This window comes from Macrotis lagotis, chromosome 1 (genome assembly GCF_037893015.1).
Source record: "Macrotis lagotis isolate mMagLag1 chromosome 1, bilby.v1.9.chrom.fasta, whole genome shotgun sequence".
Classification (NCBI taxonomy): domain Eukaryota; kingdom Metazoa; phylum Chordata; class Mammalia; order Peramelemorphia; family Peramelidae; genus Macrotis; species Macrotis lagotis.
In genome coordinates this window covers 412,586,620-412,607,408 of record NC_133658.1, presented here as the reverse complement: position 1 = coordinate 412,607,408, position 20,789 = coordinate 412,586,620, and the positions used below count along the sequence as shown (strand labels likewise).

The following is a 20,789-nucleotide window of genomic DNA, read 5'->3' as shown; positions in this document are numbered from 1 at the left end:
TCAACTCTCTTATGTTCCCCTCACATCACTACTCCTGTGGCCCCACCCACCAGCCTGACACAGCCCCTCTCCCTCCAACCTCACACTCAGCCATTCCAGCATCTCCTCTTTTGACCCCAGCATCCTGACTTATGAGAGGGGGAAGGGGAAGAACAACAGTCCAGAGAATAAAGGCAATGATGCAGCCAGGAAGCTGAGGAGGGAGATGTAAGGGGAATGAAAGGAGAGAAGATGGATACAGTGACCAAAGATGAACTCAGAAGAAGCCATGGGCTAATTAGGATGACTGGAGTGATGCTTCCAAATCCACAACCTGGACCCCCATCACAATTCAGATAACAGCCAACCCAGACCAACCAAAACCCTCTGGGTCCTTGACCCTCCACAATCTACCCTCTTCTCCTCGGAGCAGGAATGACTATACTGTTTTCCCTTTTTGGTTAAAGCTCTGGAGGAGAGGTCTGGTTCATTCGCTAGCTTCCTCCTCCTCCTCCTCCCCTAGATAAATGTATTTTGTTCTGGGGTACACATTATGAGTGAAGGTTCCCTAGGAGGTTGGAAAAGCAGAAGAACCTTAGGGGCCATTGATACCTAAAGGATGACTGTATTGGAAGGATTCTGACCTATGAGCTCATTAGTCCCAAGGACTTTGAAAGAGCTCCTGATGTAAAACAACCTACCCTGTTCTAGCTATGACTATGGGAGCTAGAGTTTCCTCTCTAGCACAATGCATATTGTGGACATGGAGCCTGCCATCCACCCCTGAGAAATGAGATAGGACAAATCTAGTGGTTAATCAGAACACCAAACCACCTCACCTAATTCAAGGCCCCAATGAGATGAAGTTCCTAATGACTCCTGCCCTGACAGAGAAGACATCACATTTCCTGAATTTTAAGTTTCTCCCTACCACCACTCTAACCTGAACCCCAAATCTGACCTTCCCATTGTCTCTCACACAAGATGAAGTATGTGCATATTTCTAGGTGGAAGAAAGGGAAAGAAAAAGAAGACAGGGCTGCCAGCTTTGAAGGGTGGAGCATTCTGGACTTGGAATTCTAGGATCAAAAGTCCTGTCTGGTCCCCCTGAAGGCTGAGGGAAATTTAAGAGAAGATTTGATCTCCCATGTTTCTCAAAAGTTCCAAGCTAGAAACCCAGTTCTGAGAGAGATCACGGATTTAAAATACAGCCTTCAAATTCTCATGACATTCATAGGAGACCATGTGGTGTATATGTCCAATGGTACACATACATTCAAAACCTACACCTAGGCTCACAGATATGTTGAGATATTCCAACACACACAGAAAATCTGATGTACACAAATTCATGCAAAAATAAACCTACAATGGCAAATCCTCATTGAAATGCTGTATATACAAGGTGAGACATACACATATGTGCAACATACAAATGAATGAAGGCTAAGCCTAAGGTAGAGGTACTGACATGGACAGAGAAATATGAAGGTACATACACCTCCATACACTGAGGATGGAAACAGGGGAAGACTATCTCCCCAAAACTGCTATCCAGAGATCCTTTTCATGTTGACAGAAGACTTTTCTGGGGTCAAAACACTTGATGGACCCATTCTAATTAATTAAAAAAAAGTCCACCACCCCAAATAGGCATCTTTTTCTATAGTTATAGTGTGGGGTTCTTGGACATTTAGGCTGAAGTAAGTCTTAGCCACAGGATCCTCCATGGTTGAGGGAGGCTTTTCAGCCAGTTGAGATGACTTTTCAATGTGCTGTCCAAGTCAAAGGATTCCCTCGGGTAGAAAGATCAAGGTCTAACCTCAGTAGGAAGGGTGGGTGAATGATGAGAAGGGGGCTAGGTACTGAGCTGTATCATCACTAGACAGACATCAGTCACCATCCCAAATTTGGGCCACATGGCTGCTAGTCATTAAAACACAGAACACAAAGGGAAAAAAAAGCCACGGTTGGATGAGATGTCTCTCATAGAATCAGGGCAGACAGATGATGAAAGAGACATCCAGTGACCTGACACAGGATGAGAGCAATGGGAAAGTGAGAGGGAATGGAGTAAAGAGGGAGATTAAAGTCCAGTTTAAGGGGATGTCCACCTTCTGGGGATTCCAAACACCACTTCCCAGTGTCTGTATTTGCATATCTTTCTCTGAACTATAAGAACTAGCTGCTGACAGCCATGACAGGGCTTCCCCCTCCAGGGAGAGGGTATAGCTTGGAGAGCAAGGGTAGCCCTCCTCTCAGGAATGGCCCACTGCATCATTGCCTCTCTCCCCCATAGGCCTTGGACACCTCATACCTCAGGCACTGAGACGGGGTGGATATCCTAAGCTGAGGAAGAGAAAGTACCTTTTTCTTTTGAGTCCTCACTATAAGGGCCTTGAAGATGCTAGGAGGAAAAGACCAAGACAAGTATGCTTTCCTTCAGCACCCCAAAAGGGAATCACAGATTGCTTGGGAGTGTGTACATGTAGACACACATACCACACACATGCATGCACACACAAGTCCTGATAGGACCTTTCTTTTGCATATAACTAATCAGGATGATGATATTGGACTTCCTTCCCCTTCTAGACTCCCTCCACCCAAATCCACAGTTAAGAGGCAGGGTAGCTGATTTTTGGAATCATCCCCCCTTTTTTTTTCTTTTGGAAAGAAAAAAAATCAATTCAGCACACATGATGTCAGGAACTGTGGGTAAGTGGGAATGGGGTCTGAGCAATAATGGAGTTTTCGTACCCTTTAATTCAAATCCAAGGTGCTCTGACAGTTCAGAAGAGAGAAGGGCCAGGAAATGTGGGGGGGGAGGCAGAAGGCGGGGTAAAGAGAGAGAGAGAGAAAGAGAGAAAGAGAAAGAGAAAGAGACAGACATTGGTCAGGGTTCTTCAGACATACTGGGCAGCCAGCCTGTGAGGTGGAAGCAAGTTAGTAGCATAACCTCCCTGCCCCCTTAGCTCCTCCCCTTGACCCCCCTACCCCCCCAAAAGCCCCTGAAGGGGGCTGGAGAGAGGAGAGGTTAGAGTCAGCAGGCAGGCCAGGTTCTTTATAGATGAGCCATGTTGGTTAGTACCTGGTGGGGAGGCAGAGGAGGCAGAAAAGTCAGTTGGTGAATGTTGGGAAGGGTGTTTCTTGGGGACAGGAAGGGGCTCAGAGAGGATGCCTGCCTCAGGAAGGGAGGTCTGGAGGAGAGGGGAGCCATGCCTCAGCAGTAGCACGCTCCTGGAGAGGAATAGGTACATGGATTTAACTTTTCTTTCTTTACCTTCTCCCTGAGGCGGGAGCTTAAGCTCCCTTATCTTCAGAGTCAAGGATATAAAGAGAACCTGCCATCTGTTCCTGGCCCACTCTCATGTGCATTCCCTCATATTGTGTGTGTGTGCGCGTGCGCACGCACGCAAAGGTTGTACTCAAATTAATGGGAAGATGAAACTCATCTTCAAAAGGATGAGTCCATTTCTTTTTTTTTAATAGAAAAGGCATTTTCTGTATCTGTCAAAACATGTTTTGAACAAAGATATATTTTGAATGTATCCCCATCGATAAAGCTCAGTTATCTTCCGGACATTGTCAGATCTGACTAGTCAGACCATTATAGTCACTTTTTAAGATTGACACCAATCCTTACAACAATCCAATGAGGTAAGCAAGACAAGTATTATCCTCATTTTTGAAATGAGGATCAAGTTAGATCTGAGCCTCAGGAGAAAAAAAAAGAGAGGATAGGGAACTCCCTTGTGTGCCTGGAATTCTCTAACCAGCTGTCCTGTTCTCCCCATATCCAGAATTAGTTCCTAGTGGCAATCAGAGGGATAAGGACTGCACCTGTGACTTCATCAGCACAGGTATCTCCCAGGTGAGGAAGTTCCCTCTCTGTCAGTGCAGCTTAGCATGTGCCTAGGACACTGAAAAGTTAAGGAGAATGCCTAAGGTCCCACAGGCAGGAGGAAACTGAGGCAGGTCTTCTGAGCTCTAAACCCAGCTCTTTCCTTCACAGAGCTATCTTGCTTCTCTCAACACATTCAGGCTTTTTTGCGGGGTGGGATTCTGTTCTCTACAAGTTCAAGAGCTTTTTTTTGCCAACTTGATGAGGCAGTGAATCAGTAGCAATAGTTGGGTTTCTGACAGCTGGGGGCATTTCCCAGTCTCTTAGATTTGGAGTAAAGATCCAAGCCTGCAGAGGTGCCCTGTTAGAGAGGGTATAGCAGAGATTCCTTAGAGCTAGAATCATGGAATTTCAAAATTGTAGTGGGGAGTGGGGGATCCAGGTCACCTAGGTCTACCCAAGTTCTACAACATATATGACAAAGTGCTCATGCAGTTTTTGCTTGGAGAGACCCTCATGAGAAAATTCTTGCTACCCCTCCCTAGGTAACCCATTCACATTTTGGATTATTGCAATTAGTAGGAGTTTTTCTTTATCTTAACTTAAATTCATCTCTGAAGTTTATGCCCATTGCTCCTGCTTATTTATTCCTTTTGTGGCAAAGCAGAAGTCTCTTCTTTTCCCCCATGAAGACCCTTCAGATACTTGAAGGGAGCTGTCATGATCCCTGTCATCTCTTCTCCAGACTAACCTCCTCAAGAAATATTCAGGTAGAACAAACTTTAGACCCTTCACCATATTGGATATCTCTCCTATTTATTAATGTGCTTCTTAATGCTCAAGTGTGAATATAACATTATCCACAGGATGAATTCTTACCAAGGGAAAGTATTATCATCCTTTTTAGTCCTGGACCATTTGTTGCTTTCAGTGTAACCTAAGACTTCATTAGCTTTCTTATTTTGACACAATGTTGATTTATTATACCAAAAGGGGTGGCACAGTAGGTAGAGTGCTGAGCCTGGAGCCAGGAGGACTGAGTTCCAATGCAGCCTTGAATACTTACTGTGTGACCCTGGGCAAGTCATTTAACCTCTATTTGCCTCACTATAAGAGAATATTTGCAAAGCACTGTTTATAAATATTTACAAATGAGAGAATATTTGCTAAAAGTAGTGTTTGGCTGTGCAGACACCACAGAAATGCTTATTCCCTTCCTCTTTCCCTCCAGTGGGACTTGGGAATCACTGGACAAGACGGGCCTAAATGACTTTTAAGCTCTTTTCCTATGCTGAGAATCTATGATTCTAAGTCTAATAAGGATTCCTGACCCAGGCCCAACTCCAATTCTTCCCACAGAAGCTGGGCTGAACTGCCTACATAGTATCTTTTCTACAAAGGAGAGGGAATTTGGCATCCTCAGCAACTGGTACAAAAAAGCCAGTCTGCAGAGAAACAAGGTAAGTTGTCATTTCAGTCAGCAAGGGCTTAAATGATAGGTCTTCTACATGGTTCTCAGGGGTTGCCTCTGGCTGGAGGCAAAATCTATTGAAGAACCTAATTGGACCAAACAAGCTGGTGAAGATTTCTGAGGTTGCAGCTAAAATGGAGGGAGGAGGCTTGACCCGAATGCCAAGCATTTCTCAGATCATAAACTAAGTTGAACTGAGCTGAGCTAAGAACAACTTCTTACTGCAATGGTGGAAGGATCTGGCCTGCAACCCATCCCAAAGGAAGAAGCCGATTGTTAATAATAATGGATCTCGAGGGCAGCTAGATGGCGCTGTGGATAGAGCATTGGCCCTGGAGTCAGGAGGACCTGAGTTCAAATTTGACCTCAGACATTTAATAATTACCTAGATGTGTGGTTGTGGGCAAACCACTTAAAACCCCATTGCCTTGAAAAAAAACCTAAAAAAAATAATAATGGATCTCTGCAAACGAAATTCCTCCAGTTGCTATATGGTAACCTTGGGAGAGATGTGGTGGCCACAGTCAAGTTTCATTGTGGTAGTCTCTCTAGTTTGGCCGTCCAAAATAGAGTGCCAGGATTTAGAATTTTAGGATTTTATCTCTATGAAATGATATTATGGCTTAGTATTACATATATGTACATCATATTGGCAAAGTCATCTAGTCCAACCCTTCCATTTTACAGATAAGGAAAGGATATGGAGAAAAATACAACTGTTCCAGAATTTCTGAGTACAGTTATTCTGTGCTTTCTCAGAAGGTTCTATTTCAATCTGCCCATTTCTGTTTTTTGTTGTTATTTTTTTTACAAGACAATGGGGTTAAGTGGCTTGCCCAAGGCCACACAGCTAGGTAATTATTAAGTGTCTGAGGCCAGATTTGAACTCAGGTCCTCCTGCCCCTATGCCACTTAGCTGCCCCTCAATCTTCCCATTTCTGGATGAGTAAAGGTCAGTTAGGAATGGCTTTTTTAGTCCCTCCTCTTTCCTTTCTGAATCAGTTCCATCAATGAGAGTTCAGAGTGGGTACAATGGAAAGGGATGAGAGAAATTTCACATTATCTTTCCTCCAAATCCACCACAGTCACATAAAGAGGTCCTGTCCATATGTTCCCCAAGAAATTACATCTTAGAGAATCAGTTATTCTGCCTCCTTCTATTTCCCTCCTTGTGGGGTTCCCATGAGGATTTTTTGTTTTTTGTTTTTAGTTTTTGCAAGGCAATGTGGTTTACCCAAGGCCACACAGCTAGGTAATTATTAAGTGTCTGAGGCCAGATTTGAACTCAGGTACTCCTGACTCCAGGGCCAGTGCTCTATCTACTGCACCACCTAGCTGCCCCCCCATAGGGTTTTGAATCTAAATTTTAGGGGGTAGAGGAGGCTCAAGGTTCTTGTGACAGACAAAGGGGCTGAGAATAAAAGAACAAGACTGTTGCCTAGAGAAGGCTTTGAGGTCTAGTTAAGATAAAGACAATTTCTGTGACACTCATGATAATGATATGAATGACAGGGCTTGGTTATCTTAGAATCAAGTTCAAGAGGTGTAGGGCAGAGGGGTAAATACCATTACCCCACATGAACCCCAAATCCAGTTCTTTAATCTTTCTGTTTTGGTTTTCCTGCTTTGCCTAATACTGCTGCTCAAGAAAGGAACATGGGATCACAAGGAACACTACCTGGCTAGGACCTGGCTTCTAATAAGACACAATCAGGAATCACCCCCAAAACATCATATACCCCAGGGAACTGCCTCATACACTTCTGTGGGTTCACAATCTGACCACAGATATGTAGTATGAGAATTAAGTATTCCAAGAATCCTTAAAGGAACCTGGCAAGGATCTATTCCATATGAAGTGGGAAGACTCAGGTTTTTTTAATGCATGTTTTTTTTTGGAATTCAGGACATTCCTTCTTTTTTGCCAGCACTGGCTTCCCTTGTCTAGCAGTAACTTCCCCTGCTCTAAACTACATTATCTTGAGCTTTCCACTGCTAAGCACAGGTGGGAAATTCAGTAACCCTCATGATTTTGGTTGTCCAGATGATTGCTACTTCAGCTGGACGGGGAGGACCCTCATGCCCTCTGGAATGTCCAATGTAGGACACTGGAAATTCCTTCCTGCCCCATTCCAGACTCTTATCCAGTGGGAAACTGGGGTGTTCAAGGAACCTTAGAGTTCTTCTCTTTGATTATCAAAGGGAATAGGAGGAAATGAGGAACTCTGAAACACTGGTAGACAATGTGCAGATCAGTAAACTCATGGAATTATAGAACTGGGGGTGGGGATCTTAGAATTTTCTCTGGTACAATCTCTTACTTAAAACAGACATGACATTATCAATTCCCCTCTTACAGGTGGAGATAACTGAAACCCAGAAAAGCTAAGTAACTTGGCCAAGGTCAATCAGTTAATAAGCGGAAGATTAATAATTAGAGATGAGGTCTCCTATCTTCTTAGTCAGTCCTCTCCCTATCATAGCAAGTGACCCCCTTGGGAAAGCACCTGGAGCATGAGCTGAAAGGGGAGGAGGCTCACTCAATTCTGAAAACAGACAGGGACTCCATAGTCTCTGAGTTTTGGACAAGGCTGTGTCCATGGGAACAAGGATTGATTAATATGCATAACCCAAGGCTGAGATAACTCTTACACTATAATATGCCCAGATATGCCTTTAAGAATTCTCAGAGCTTCAAGCCCCAGAGGTCTCTTCTGGGGTAGGGAGGTAACACAGGGCAGAAGTCTGGGTACATATGAGACTGTGATGTCACAGTGGACTTAATCAACTGTCATTTAAGTAACATCACTCATGTACCCAGAACAGGCTGGTTTGTACAGAGTAGCCTTGTTTGCCTTTTTATGGTTAAAAAAATTCCTTCCCTCCCCACAAAAACCCCTTTCAAACCACACACTACATTCTAAACATGGTCCCTGGACTCACTGTTTGACCTTTCCCTGACTACTATCTACTATATAGGACCATGGCATGCAAATTGCATGTGTATTGTTTTGAATAGTGGATTTCCATATTGACCAGAGCAACCCATGATGCTAGGGCACACACATCAAATAACATACAAATGAGTCACTTTGCCCATGTCCTCAGGTACAAAGGCATGAGAACCTGGAAACTGAGAGAGAACTGTGTGATGGACACTGCCTGGGGAACATGTATCAATTTACACAGGAAACTTAACTGGGATACAAATGGGAATGGTTCCTGTTTGTTCTTCCAGAAGGGATGAGAGGTTTGAGGAGAGGGGGGTTCACTGCACCTGGAGATCTTGAATGTATTAGCTTCTATTTTTTTTTTCCTTCAGACGTCTGCATGAGTCTTTTAAGAGGCAAAATCAATTCAGGAAGATAACTTTGACAGCCTGGTGGGAAAGGGCTGTAGCCTTCATGACTTTTAACCCTGGTATTCCAGGGTCATAGATTCTCAGATTTAGAGCTGGGAAGAATTTTGCAAGTCATAGGATCAAAAAGTTATCTGGTCTAACTCCTCCATTTTATGGATGAGGATAAGACTCAGAGAAGTTATAAGATCATAAAATCATAGATTTTAGAGCGGAAGGGACCTTATAAATGAACAATCCAACCCCTTCATTTTACAGATGAGGAAACTGAGACTTAGGTCAAGAGACTTGCCCAGGGTCACATAGCTAGTGTCTTATCAGGAATCTGAACTGAGGTTTTCCTATGCACTATAGCATGCTATTAAAGAAAGGATATGGGCACATTAATTAACTGCCTGTCTTTAGAAAATTGACAAATGGCCATTTTTAAGGTCAAAATAATTCAGTGATGTAACTGATAATCAAATGAGTTAGTGGCAGCATTTTCAAAGGTATAAGTCAAAGCACCAAAGGTAAAATAGAATTATCTGTTACTGAACTAACCTTTAGTTCCCACAAGCAATATAGATGATAAGCTCTGGTTTCTAAATACCTTTGTTTTTATTCTAGAAGCGAGTTTTGATTGAAGGAATGATGGGGAGATGGGAGTAATGGTGGAGAATGGCCTACCATTACTGGAACTGAGGTTTATAGGAAAAAAATTGTTCAGGATCTTGCTGAAGGACCTCACCTACTTCAGGTGACAACCAACTCCCTAAAAAAAATGTCCTGTAGTAAAGACCATTGATCCTTTCAAGAACAAACAATTGGGCCCAATTGAGAGCAGTTCAAACTCTGACAGAGAATCTCTTCTTGGGCATTCTCATGGATGACCATTCAGCCTTTGCTTAAAGAGTTTTAGAAAAAGGGAACTCATACCCCAACCCACTTTTGGACAGCTCTAATCACTGAGGAGGTTTTCCTGACATCAAACCCAATTTTGTTTCTTTTTTTTTCTACCCACACCCTGGTAACTCCTGGTTTTGCTCTTGAGGGCTAGGTCTAATCCACATCCATCAAATCCTTAAAAAAACCATCATGCCCTCTCTGAGTCTTTTCTAGGTTAAACATTCCCTTCTCCTTAACAGAGCTTCAAATAGCATGATGGCCTTCACCATTCTGACTGATCTCCTCTGAATGCTCCATCTTGTCAATGTGCTTCCCAGAATGGGACACAAGGCCCAGCACATGATCAGAGCAGGACAAACATCTCTGCTCTTTTAGCACAGGGTTCTGGACTTGATGTCTCTCTAAAGGCAGTCAAATGTTGCATTATCTTTTTTTTTTCCTGGTACCTGTGTTTTACTGCAGACATACTGAACTATCAGGCTCCTAAAACCCTAAGATCATTTTCATTTAGTATGACCAGTCTACCCTCATTTTCCCCTTTTTGTACTTAAGTCAAAAAAAACCCCCATCAGCTTTCAAGTGGAGGACATTATCTCTATGAAATGAGATTATTTGTCTAAATTTGGTATTATATATGCTACATTGTAACATATGATATTTAATTCTATTTGTTAAACCAATAAATTGAATTTATTAAATTGATAAATTAAATTATTTAAATTTCATTATTATTGGGGTTGCCCCATCATCAAGCCTACTGAAATAATTTGTATCCTAACTGTCCTCTATGACTCCTAGACTGATAACATCTGCAAATCTGATATTTTGGGTTTTGTTTCTATCATCAATAAAAAATGTTAAAAACACTGAACTTAGAACAAATTCCTAAGGCATTCTACTGGAGACTTCAGTAGAAGTTCATATTCCATCATTTATGGTTACCCTTTGGGTCAGTTCACACAGAGTTGTCCTGTAACAGAGAGGCCTTGAATCCTATAACCTCCTGCTGTTCTTAAGGGCTGCTGCTTAATGACCTGATTAGTCTGGAAGATGGTTGTTCTAAAAAGTTTCCAAGTTAAAGATACTCTGGGTTCTAATGAATAAAAAAAAGAATTATGAGTTTCTTCATCTTTTCTTGTGTCTCTAGATCTTCTAGGTCAGAGGAGAGTATGTCCCCAGTCCTCCTATCTCTGAATTCCTTCATATTCCTGGTATTCTAACCACAGAGAAGTTTGAGATTCTAGGACATTCTTTTTCTACCAGATAATCCTGCCTAGTTGTTGCTAGCATCTCCCTCTGAACAACACAGGTTCTTCAGAGAATGGTTTAATATCTGCTCCCTTAGCCCTACAACTTGAGAGGGTTGGGAAGACAGATCTCTGCAGAAATCCACCGGGACAATGACTAGGGTGGTCTTTTGTGGGTGGGTGGAGGTGCCAAGGTCACCTTGTACTTCATTCTCTCCCACAGTGCCTTATAGTGCCATCATTATCCTCTCTGGACTGAGTCCTTTCTTAAAATGCAGACAATCCTTGGAGAGGTAAAGCATTAGGTCTGCTTATCATTTTGATAAATGAATTGATGAGAAGCTTTCCTTCCATGATAGGAGAGAACAAGGCACACTGGGCCTGAGGTGAGGAATGGAAAGTGTAGGAAAGTATGTGGGAAGGGGCACTATACCAGGAGGAGAGGGTACGGAAAAAAACCTCCCTGATTTTGCAATAAGGCAAATCCCCTCCCCTGTTTATTATGGAATCAAATGTTTTCTGCTTTTAGTCCATCTCCACCTGGTGGTAGAAAAGAGAAATGATCCAAAGTGCCACATCAAATACTCCTAAGCAAAGTTGGCCCTTGGGTTCAGATTTTTCTGCAACCATGGAAAGAATTTCTTCATTTGAGAGAAAGGAAATGGAAGAGAGTCCTGAGGGGGTTTTTCTCCAGACATACTGCTCAGGGGATCTTAACCTTTTTGTGTGTGTAACGGGCCCCTCTGGCAATCTGGAGAAGACTATGGAACCCTTCTCAGAATAATCTTTATAAAATAACTGAACAAAATACTAAATTTCAGTTGGTGGTAAGTGAAAATAAAATGTTGCTTCCCCCCCCCAATCCAAATTCAAGGTCCCTGGAAACTGGTTTCTCAGGTTCAAAATCCCTGATCTAGCCTATAGTTCTATTCCCCCCTGTACATGTTGACCCCTGAATTGCCACTAAGTTTCCTTCTCTGAAAACATATGCAGCTTATGTGGAAAACCTTGCACTGGGTCCTGGTTATAATCTTCAGACCCTACCCTCTCATAAACTATCTCTCGGCCAAAGTGGAGGCTTCCAAACAGACCTCCCTGCCCTCTGGTCCCGTGCCCTCTGAGCTGTTCCTCCCTAGAATCTAAAGAAAATCATTCAAGGCTTATGTTTCTTATTTGGGCAGATCCACTTCATTTCAGCGAAGTGTTAAGGTTGGAAGTGGGCAGGTGAGGGCTGATTTCTGTGGGGACCTTGAAGAAAATGAGGTTATCCCCATTTGAGATAGAAAGTGCTGTCAGGAAGAAGGACAGCAGTGAGAGTGGTGGTGAGGGTGTCCTTTAGTCTCTTCTTGAAAACATTCCTGTTTGTTCTGAGCATTTACAGGAGCCACTTGCCTGCTCCCTCTTTCCCCCATAGAAGTATGCCTCTGACTTCCTAAATAAGGTCCCCTCCCTCCCACAAGGGCGACAGTCACCAGGGAAGAAAAGAAATAGAAGAAAGAGACATACTGGAGAAGTTGACCATTGCGAACTGCTGACACCTGTCCCCGGTGTATCCCACAGGACACCTAACAAAAGAAAGAAAACCAGAAAGAGAGAACCAGGATAGCAAGACATGGGCATCTCAACAGCCCTGCATGGCTCCTGCCCATGCCAGCTCCAAACCTTGCCAACGTTACCACTTGTCCTGGCCTCGCCACTCTATCCCCTTACCTGCAACCCTGAACTTTCAACCCAAGAATTAGGCCAAAAATGAAAAACCAAAAAAAAACCAAAAAAATTAAAAATAAAATAAAAAACAAAAACAAAACTAAAACCAAAACAAACAAAATAAAAACAAGGCAAAAAACAGAAATAGAAACAAACAAACAAAAAACAACAAAAGAAAAACAGCCAAAGATAATAACAACCAACACCCCTGCTCCTAGTACCCTACATGGAAGTGGGGGGGAGGGGTGGAGCTGCACCCGGGAGCTTTCTAAGGGAGGGGGGACTTTTGTTTGTGTCTTCAAACATACTTTGCTTAGGATCTGGCATGTACAATCGCAAAGGCAGTTTCTCCAAACATCTCTGTCCGAAGAATCCATTTGGACATCTGGAGAAGGAAAAGGGGACAAATCACAGAACAAACCGGAATCATCCACGAGGCTAAGGTTAGAAATCAAAGTGCATAGTGATGAATGAGAAAAATCAAGTTAGGCACTCGGTGTCACACCTGCAGCAAAGGGGGCCAAGGGGTAAGGGAAGGAAGGGGTTGGGAGGGGGATCTGGTGGGTGTTTGAAATTTCATTTTCCATCCTGCTAACAGAGGCCTCTGTGTTGTTCTAGGGAGTTAACTGAAGAGATTGCTGCCCTGGGATTTCCTGAAACTTTCTTGGGGGATCTAGGAGTTGGGAGAGTGGCTTGGTGATATTTGTGAACTGGTGAGTGTAACAGGGGTAGGAAGCCCAGGAAATGCCAGAAGTGTGGGGGCAGCATCCCTTTGCCTCCTCTTTTGTCACCCTCCTTCTAAAACTACTCTGATATCAGGGGTCTTTATGAGGAATGGTTTCTAGAAGAAATTTTCTGAGCCAATGGTAATAGGAAAAGTTGAGTCTGAGAAAAGGGAAGTGGGACCCTCAGCTGGCCAGTTCAAATACAGTTAACTTGTACTTTCTTGGGGTGTTCTCTTTGTGATCTGTCATTAACCTTGGAGAACTGGCTGAGCAGTAAGGAATGGGAATGGGTCTGGCCTAGCCCTGTAAGGATAGAGGGTCACTGTACCTGACCTACTGGCCTCCTTAAAAACTCCTCCTTTGCTTTCCTCACTTCCCTATGCCCTTGACTCCCTTTGTTCTAGCTCACTTTTCTCTTTGCTAGCGCCCCAATGGATCTCCCTTACCTCCTCCATGATCACATTGTCTCTATGATATGTTTTTCTGCTCTCTGGGCTGCTGCTTCCTACCTCTCTGGTAAGAGACTCCATCCTTGCAGGTTTGAAAGGGATGTTTGCATTCCCCTGATTCCTTTCCTTTGGCTCTCAGAAAGTCTAGGAGTATTCTAGGAGTCCCAAGCTATACTTTTCCCCTGACTAAGATTGGTTCTAAACCTTTCTTCTTGGATCAGCCACCTAACTTTGCCCTGGGAACTGAACCCCATAGGATCACCGCTGTCAAGTTTTAGTTCATGTTTATGTTAATAGCAATAGGCTATTAGTCCAACATTAGCTGGAGAGCCTGGAAAATGTCTAGTTTCAAACAAGAAAGCCTTTGAGGGGTGAGTATACCTTTGATTTTGTGACAGATAGGGAAAGTTACAGTGAGGATATTTTAGTGTTTTGATTTATTCTAACCCTTATCCAATTAACCAGCCCTTTAGGCTATGACCAGATCCAACAGAAAGCCTTGAATCTAATCCAGGTAAAAGATAGGGTCTCTTCCAGGCAATGAAGAAAAGGCTAGGAAAGGGACCTATTTGGTTCCTTTAGGATGTCAAATGCACAGGCATTTAAACACTTGCTGTTAGCCTTACCCTTAAGGACAGGGAAAATAGATGAGTGAGCAAAAAGAGTCAGGATACTTAGGATTAATTGTGATTCTTTTTATTTAAATCTTTAATCCTATCAAATCTAAGGCCTCAGAACACTTTGGAACTGACCCTGATTCCATAGTCCTCTCCTCTGCCCTAGGAACTGGCTGGGGAACTATTCAGTGATAGGGATATTCCCTTTACCACCTAAGAATTTCTCATGGTTATGGGAATAGTACAGGAATATTGAAGAAGGAAGATTTGACCTGGCAACTATGGTCATATGATAGAATGTAAGAGTTGCAAAGAGGCTTAGGGGGTTTTCTTACACAACTTCAACCTGAAACATGACTCCTACGACATATTTGAAGAGTGATCATTAATATGGCCTCTGCTTGAACCCTTCCTGAGGGTGTCTTAGCAATTTCATATGTTGAACCCAAATCTGCCTTTTTTATAAGGCAATTTTATCAGTTGATCTCACCTAATTCTGCCCTCTGGAGCCAAATAGCATCTCTTCTTCTACATAATACCCTTTTAAAAAAATCTGAATATAGCTATCATGCCTCAGTTAAGTCCTTTCTTCTTCTTCTTGAGACTACATATTCCCAGTGCCTTCAAATGATCCTAAAATGAACACAAGGAAGAGAGAAAGTAGCTGTTCCCCCTTTTTTTTTTAGGTTTTTGCAAGGCAAATGGGGTTAAGTGGCTTGCCCAAGACCACATAGCTAGGTAATTATTAAGTGTCTGAGGTCAGATTTGAACTCAGGTACTCCTGACTCCAGGGCTAGTACTCTGTCCACTGCGCCACCTAGCTGCCCCTTAGCTGTTTCTTTTTAAAACATTTGGCTCTGATCTGACTTCAGACATGGGGCAGCATCATCTGCTGTTTTCCTTGGTCAGTCTATACTAACAACAGCATTTAAATGTTCACCAGACCCCAAATGAAGAATTGGAGTATTTTATTAAGATCCTGGGATGGGGGCAGGGAGGCAGGCAGTGTCTGTGGTCTAACCTCTAAGACCAAGATCCATGATAATACTATGACTAATAAGAAAAAATAAATTCTAGGTTGGGGATGGGGTAGGTAATTCCTGTGCAACTCCTATCCAAATATGGATCTCTACCTCCAAGTTTGAGGATCATGAAGGATCATATAGTACAGCAGCAGATCAAAGTACCCACCCCCTTCCTTTCAAGGGCATCAGTTCTAAGGATATAAAGGTCGGTTCACTGAAGGGAGGAGTCAGTTGGTCACATACATATCTACCTGGGCTGAGGGAGGGAGTGAGTGAGTGAGTGAGTGTGTGTGTGTGTGTATGTGTGTAGTGAGGATTAGTTAGGGAGGTCCCAGGTGCTGCAAATCTGTAGTGACAGAGAGGTTATTTTATTTACTGGGGTTTAGTGGAGCGAGGAAATGGAGGACCCGAGTTCTGATCCCACCATGGGCTGGCTCCAAACCCTTCCTTTCCCCCCCACCTCCCCATGCCTCAGTTTCTCCTTTTGGTAGCCTGGGGATAATGCCACATGTGCCACTCTCCCCTTGAGGAGAGGGGAATAGAGTGAAAGGATGGATTAATGAGGGCCCACACTTCAGGCATGATGAATGAGGGGCCAGTAATGCAGGAATCGGTGAACAGGAGGGTGTGTTTTTTTGGGAGATGATCCATGGCAGCTGAGCAGGCAGGTAAGGATAACACAGTGGGAAAGTACTAGGGTTGGGAGGTAGGATAGGAAGAACAGACACAAGTCACAGGAAAAGGCAGGAATGAGCCAATGGTAGTGGTGGGGACATGCCGCTAGTATATGCACAGGGCTGAGAAAAAGAGCCTTGTTCTGTCATCATCCCCTGAACCAGTCCCCGAGATGCATGCACCAACTGTGCTCTACAAAAAAACACGGAGAGAAGAGGAGAAAGCAGCAAGAGCAAGTGCGGAGGCCCTCATCTAAATTCCCTAACTCTGGATTTTTAAAGCAAAATTCAATACCAATGACAATATTTTCTTTCCATCAGACTTTTTTTGGGGGAAGGGGCAGGTTCTAAATTCTCTAAAAACTGGTAGGGTGGAGCAGAGTTCCCCGTCGTGCTTGGAACCAATATAAAACTCAGGTAAGAGAACCAGGATGGAAACCTGACTGCCATATCAACACAAATGAAAATGACCTATCTAATTTCATTATCCAAGCTGAGCAAAATGCAAAAAACAAAAGTAAACAAACAGCACAAATGGCAAGACGTGAGTTCCATTTCCTGAATTCTTCAAATCTAAGTTACATCCAGGTGCCATTAGTTACCCCAGAGGCTGCTCATCCTTCCCTCCCAGACAGCCCTCCCACTTCCACCCCCAGAATGGTCTCTGGGCTCTGCCCTGCGACCACCTCCACCCAAACCCTCAATTAGAGCAGTGTGGCCTCCTCATTCCTCCACCCAGAGGATTGACTCTATGAACAGCATAGTTCTAAGGATGGATTCTGATGTTCAAGGATTTCTTCCATCCTTGTGAGTAGCCCATGCTCCCCACCCCCAGTTAGGGCAGGCCAGGGCTAGGTCAGAGAGGAAACCAGCCTGGTTGTACACAGTGAATTTGGCTGGACTAGACTGGGAGGTGTTTGAGAAATCTACTTATTCCAAATCATGCAGCTTGGTGGAGTTGAGTATAAGGTGAAGAGGACATGAGCTACTTTTTATTTGTGAAGTGGGGCATGGGGTGGAGGGAGCTAAGGTTTTGAGATTCAAAAGAGTGAACCCTAATTCCTCCAAGTCTAGCATCTGAAACACTGTCTATAGCTTGGGGGTGAGAGTGGAGTGGGATAATGCTGACCTGGGGTAAGGAGAGGATTCCCTGCTCTCTCCACTGTGTCTTAGCCTGACTACTTTAGGGAATGTGGTCTTAATGTAAGAATCCCTATTGACTCCATGCCCTTCAGTCCTTGGATCAACTTTTTTCCACAGCTTTGGCCATTCCAATCTATAAATAAAATCAAAGGGCCTCATTTTGTCCCTTGGGTCTTCTTAGACTTTAGAACGGGGGGGGGGGGGTGTTGGGGGGAGTGAGAGACTAGACAACTGCCCCAAGTGTCTTCACCTGTAAACAGGGCAAGGGTTTGGCTCCTCTCACTTTTCCAGATCCCTTCTAGTTTAACAGTTTAAATGTCACAAGACAAGGCATCAGAAGTGTGGGACTACTTTTTACATACTCTCTTTGTGCACTCTTTTATCTTTATGATTGAGCCCTATTGCTAACTTTCTTGCTCCATTCCTACCCACCCCACCCCCACCCCGCCAGAGCATAGGCTAAGCATCCTGGTGGGTGTCTCTATCACATTCACTCCAAAGAGCTCAGAGTATTGTACAAATTTGAATGTTTTTAGCCAGGAAGCTTCTGTGCCCCTCCAAAGAATCCTATCACCACTGTTACCACTGTTCCTTTCAGGATGGGAGAGAAGAGGTGGAGCCTGAGTTTGGAGAGTGGAACTGCTCTCTCTACCTAGGCCTAGTCAGAAGATAACAAATGTCTTGGTCACTGATATTTCAAGGCAAGGCTCAGCCAGCCTGTTGGATCATGACCTCCAAGGGGCAGGTAAATGTGCCAAAGAGCCTCCCAAATCTAGTTCAGGTTGCTCCCAAACCATCTTCCAGGGTTTAATTTCCCTTTCCAACTCCAAGTTATATCATAGTCTGAGATCAGATCTGGTTCCATTCCTCTCCCCGTTTAACTGAGTTTCTCCTTCCATAATGCCCTGATAATCTGGGGATAGGAAGTTTTGGTACCTCCCCCTAAGATGTTTTACTATTCTTGATGGAAAAGAATATTCCAGGGAATTCTCTGTTCTAGCATCAAGTAGGCTTGGACCATAGGTTTCTTATTTTTTTATTATTTTTTTTAGGTTTTTGCAAGGGAAATGGGGTTAAGTGGCTTGCCCAAGGCCACATAGCTAGGTAATTATTAAGTGTCTGAGACCGGATTTGAACCCAGGTACTCCTGACTCCAGGGCCGGTGCTTTATCCACTGTGCCACCTAGCCACCCCAGACCATAGGTTTCTAAAGATCAGCCCAATATGTTTTCTTCTGATCATGAACTGGTTATGAAATAGGAAAGGGAAGAAGTATCAGAATGGATCTTGCATTGAAAACTTTGGGAGATCAGGGTCAAAATTCATTCCAAAGAATAAGTGGAGGTCCCAATCTAAGAGATTGCTCCACAGAGCATATCTCCAATAGGCCTAGGACCTCTCTGAGGAGCTGCTTGTCAAACCATTCCATGTGCTGGCAGCTGGTGCTAATAATAATAATAATAATAATAATAATAATAATAATAATAATAATAATAGCAGCAGCTAGTATTTATATGTCTATTATGTGACAGGCCCTTTATAAATATTATTTAATTTGATCCCCATAACAACCCTAAGAAATAGGTGCACTATTATCCCCATTTTGCAGTTGAGGAAATTGAGGCTAAAAGAGATTAAGTGACTTGCCCAGGGTCACACAGTAAGTATCTGAGACTGGACTGGAACTCAGTTTTTCTTGACTCCAGGCTCAATGATCTATCTGTCCACTGTGCCACCAAGCTGCTTCCCTAGCAGCATGTGTGTGTGTGTGTGTGTGTGTGTGTGTGTGTGTGTGTGTGTGGATGGCATGCCTGCCTTCTTGTGTCCTTGTCCTCCAGGTTCTGCTCCAGACAAAATATCTTTCTTTCTTGAATAGTGGCTGATTTTCTTCAGGAATATAGATCAATTTAGATCTAAGTCTGGGAACTAAGGTTAGGGCAGGGAAAAGAGATACAATTTTAACCTTCCTTTGAGAGGCCTCAATGGCATGAATTTATATCATGTCCTTTAGTTCTCTCTTACCACACTTCGGATGCCTTTGTCTAGATGTTCCAAATGTGGTAAGGCTCTTTACTAGGTCCCTAAGACTAAAATTAAAGATGCAATTTGTTGCTCTAAAACTCAAGTCTCTCTCACTTATTCTTTGGGCTACCTGTTGATGAACCTTCACCAAGATGTTGGCAGGTAAAATTACTAAGGAAAGTGCTGGAGAACTAGCCTCCCTTGATACATTGACTGACCCCTCCTCACCCAAATAAAAGTCATCCCTGTTTTTGGGTCTCAATGACTTCCCAATCCATCCCTGGGCTGATTTGTGCTATGAGCTCCTTGGAGATCAGTGTTTGAGAGACACCCTCTGTGCTGGGGCTAGTGGTATCAGTCTAGAAAAAGGGACACTAGCCAGAAAAACCAGTAGAGGATGAGGCTAGGAAGAGACAAGGCTCAGGTCATGGACTAAAGTCCTTTTCCTTTCCCTCTTTCTCAGCACCCCTATTTTCTCATTCAAAATGTAACCCCTTCTCTCTTTCAGGTCAGTTTCCAATATGTCCTAGTGGGATTTTGACTCTACTGCTCCTTGGTTCTTTTGTCTCATCCCACAATATATGACTGGTGTGGGGAGGGCATTGATAAGGGTCAAGTGGCACTATGATTATTAGGGCCACTCTTTCTCCCTTCCCTCACCTTCCTTTGCAGTTATATAGGGTTGAGGATACATCCTCAAGCAAGGAAGCTACCAGGAGATGCAGATTCTGACTCCTGGAACTCTTCCTACTCCTTCATTTCTGGGCTAATGATTCCCTATTCACCTCTAGGGAGAAAAGCACCCTAGGGTTTATCAAACACTCAGCAAGAGCAAAAGGCAACAGAGATGCTGAGATAGAGAGACAGAAAGTGAAAGAAAGCTATATAGAGAAAGACACTGCCCACATTGGGAATCAAGGGGCAGCCCTACAGGGGATGCCCTATTGAATAAAAATCAGTGAAGAGGAATTCGGGGAGGAAGGGAAGGAAAGGGAAACAGGGACTCCAAGAGCCCTGAGACCCACATGTGACACAGACATCTCCCCAAGCTTCCAGGAGGAATCTTTGGCTGGGTGCAAAGGGACCAAGGGATGAATCCAACCTACCTCTGAATCCCCACCATGAACATACCAACAACTGCTTTGAGCTGACCCTCAGCAGGAAGGGTTAAAAGCCCTCAAGGCTTGCCCAGCACCATTTTTGGAGACCCTCCCTTCAATACCCACTACATGAGCTCCTGGCCTCCCTTCCCCTCCCTCTATCCCCCCCCCCCCAGTGCCCAGGCACCCCTGCTCACTTACTTGCAGGACAGCTGATTGATGCCCTCAATGTAGTAGCACACACCACCATTGACACAGTATGATTTGGCAGTCTCATTGCATTTCCGAGCATGCCCAGACCATGATGAAAGGGTGGTGGCCACTGGAAAGAGGAGAAATATATAGAATGATACATTGTTACTGTAACCCCCCTTCTGAATGTATCAATGCAGGAGGGGTAGAGAGAGAGAGTGTGAAGAAAGAACCCAACACTTTTATTTGCTAGACACTTTACTAAGGCTTTACAAATACCTCATTAGATCTTCACATCAACCCTGGAGGGGTGGCTATTATGCCATTCTGGACATGCCTTCCTCATTT

At 43.7% G+C, this 20,789-nt stretch overlaps 1 protein-coding gene across 1 annotated transcript in view; it reads right to left on the bottom strand.

The window, feature by feature from the left end:
- The window catches only part of NRG2 (neuregulin 2), a 246,950-nt gene that overhangs the window by 9,661 nt on the left and 216,500 nt on the right, over positions 1-20,789 (bottom strand). Inside the window, 2 exon segments of the mRNA XM_074212853.1 lie at positions 12,803-12,879; positions 20,451-20,571. Of these exon segments, the coding sequence (XP_074068954.1) occupies positions 12,803-12,879; positions 20,451-20,571 (198 nt within the window).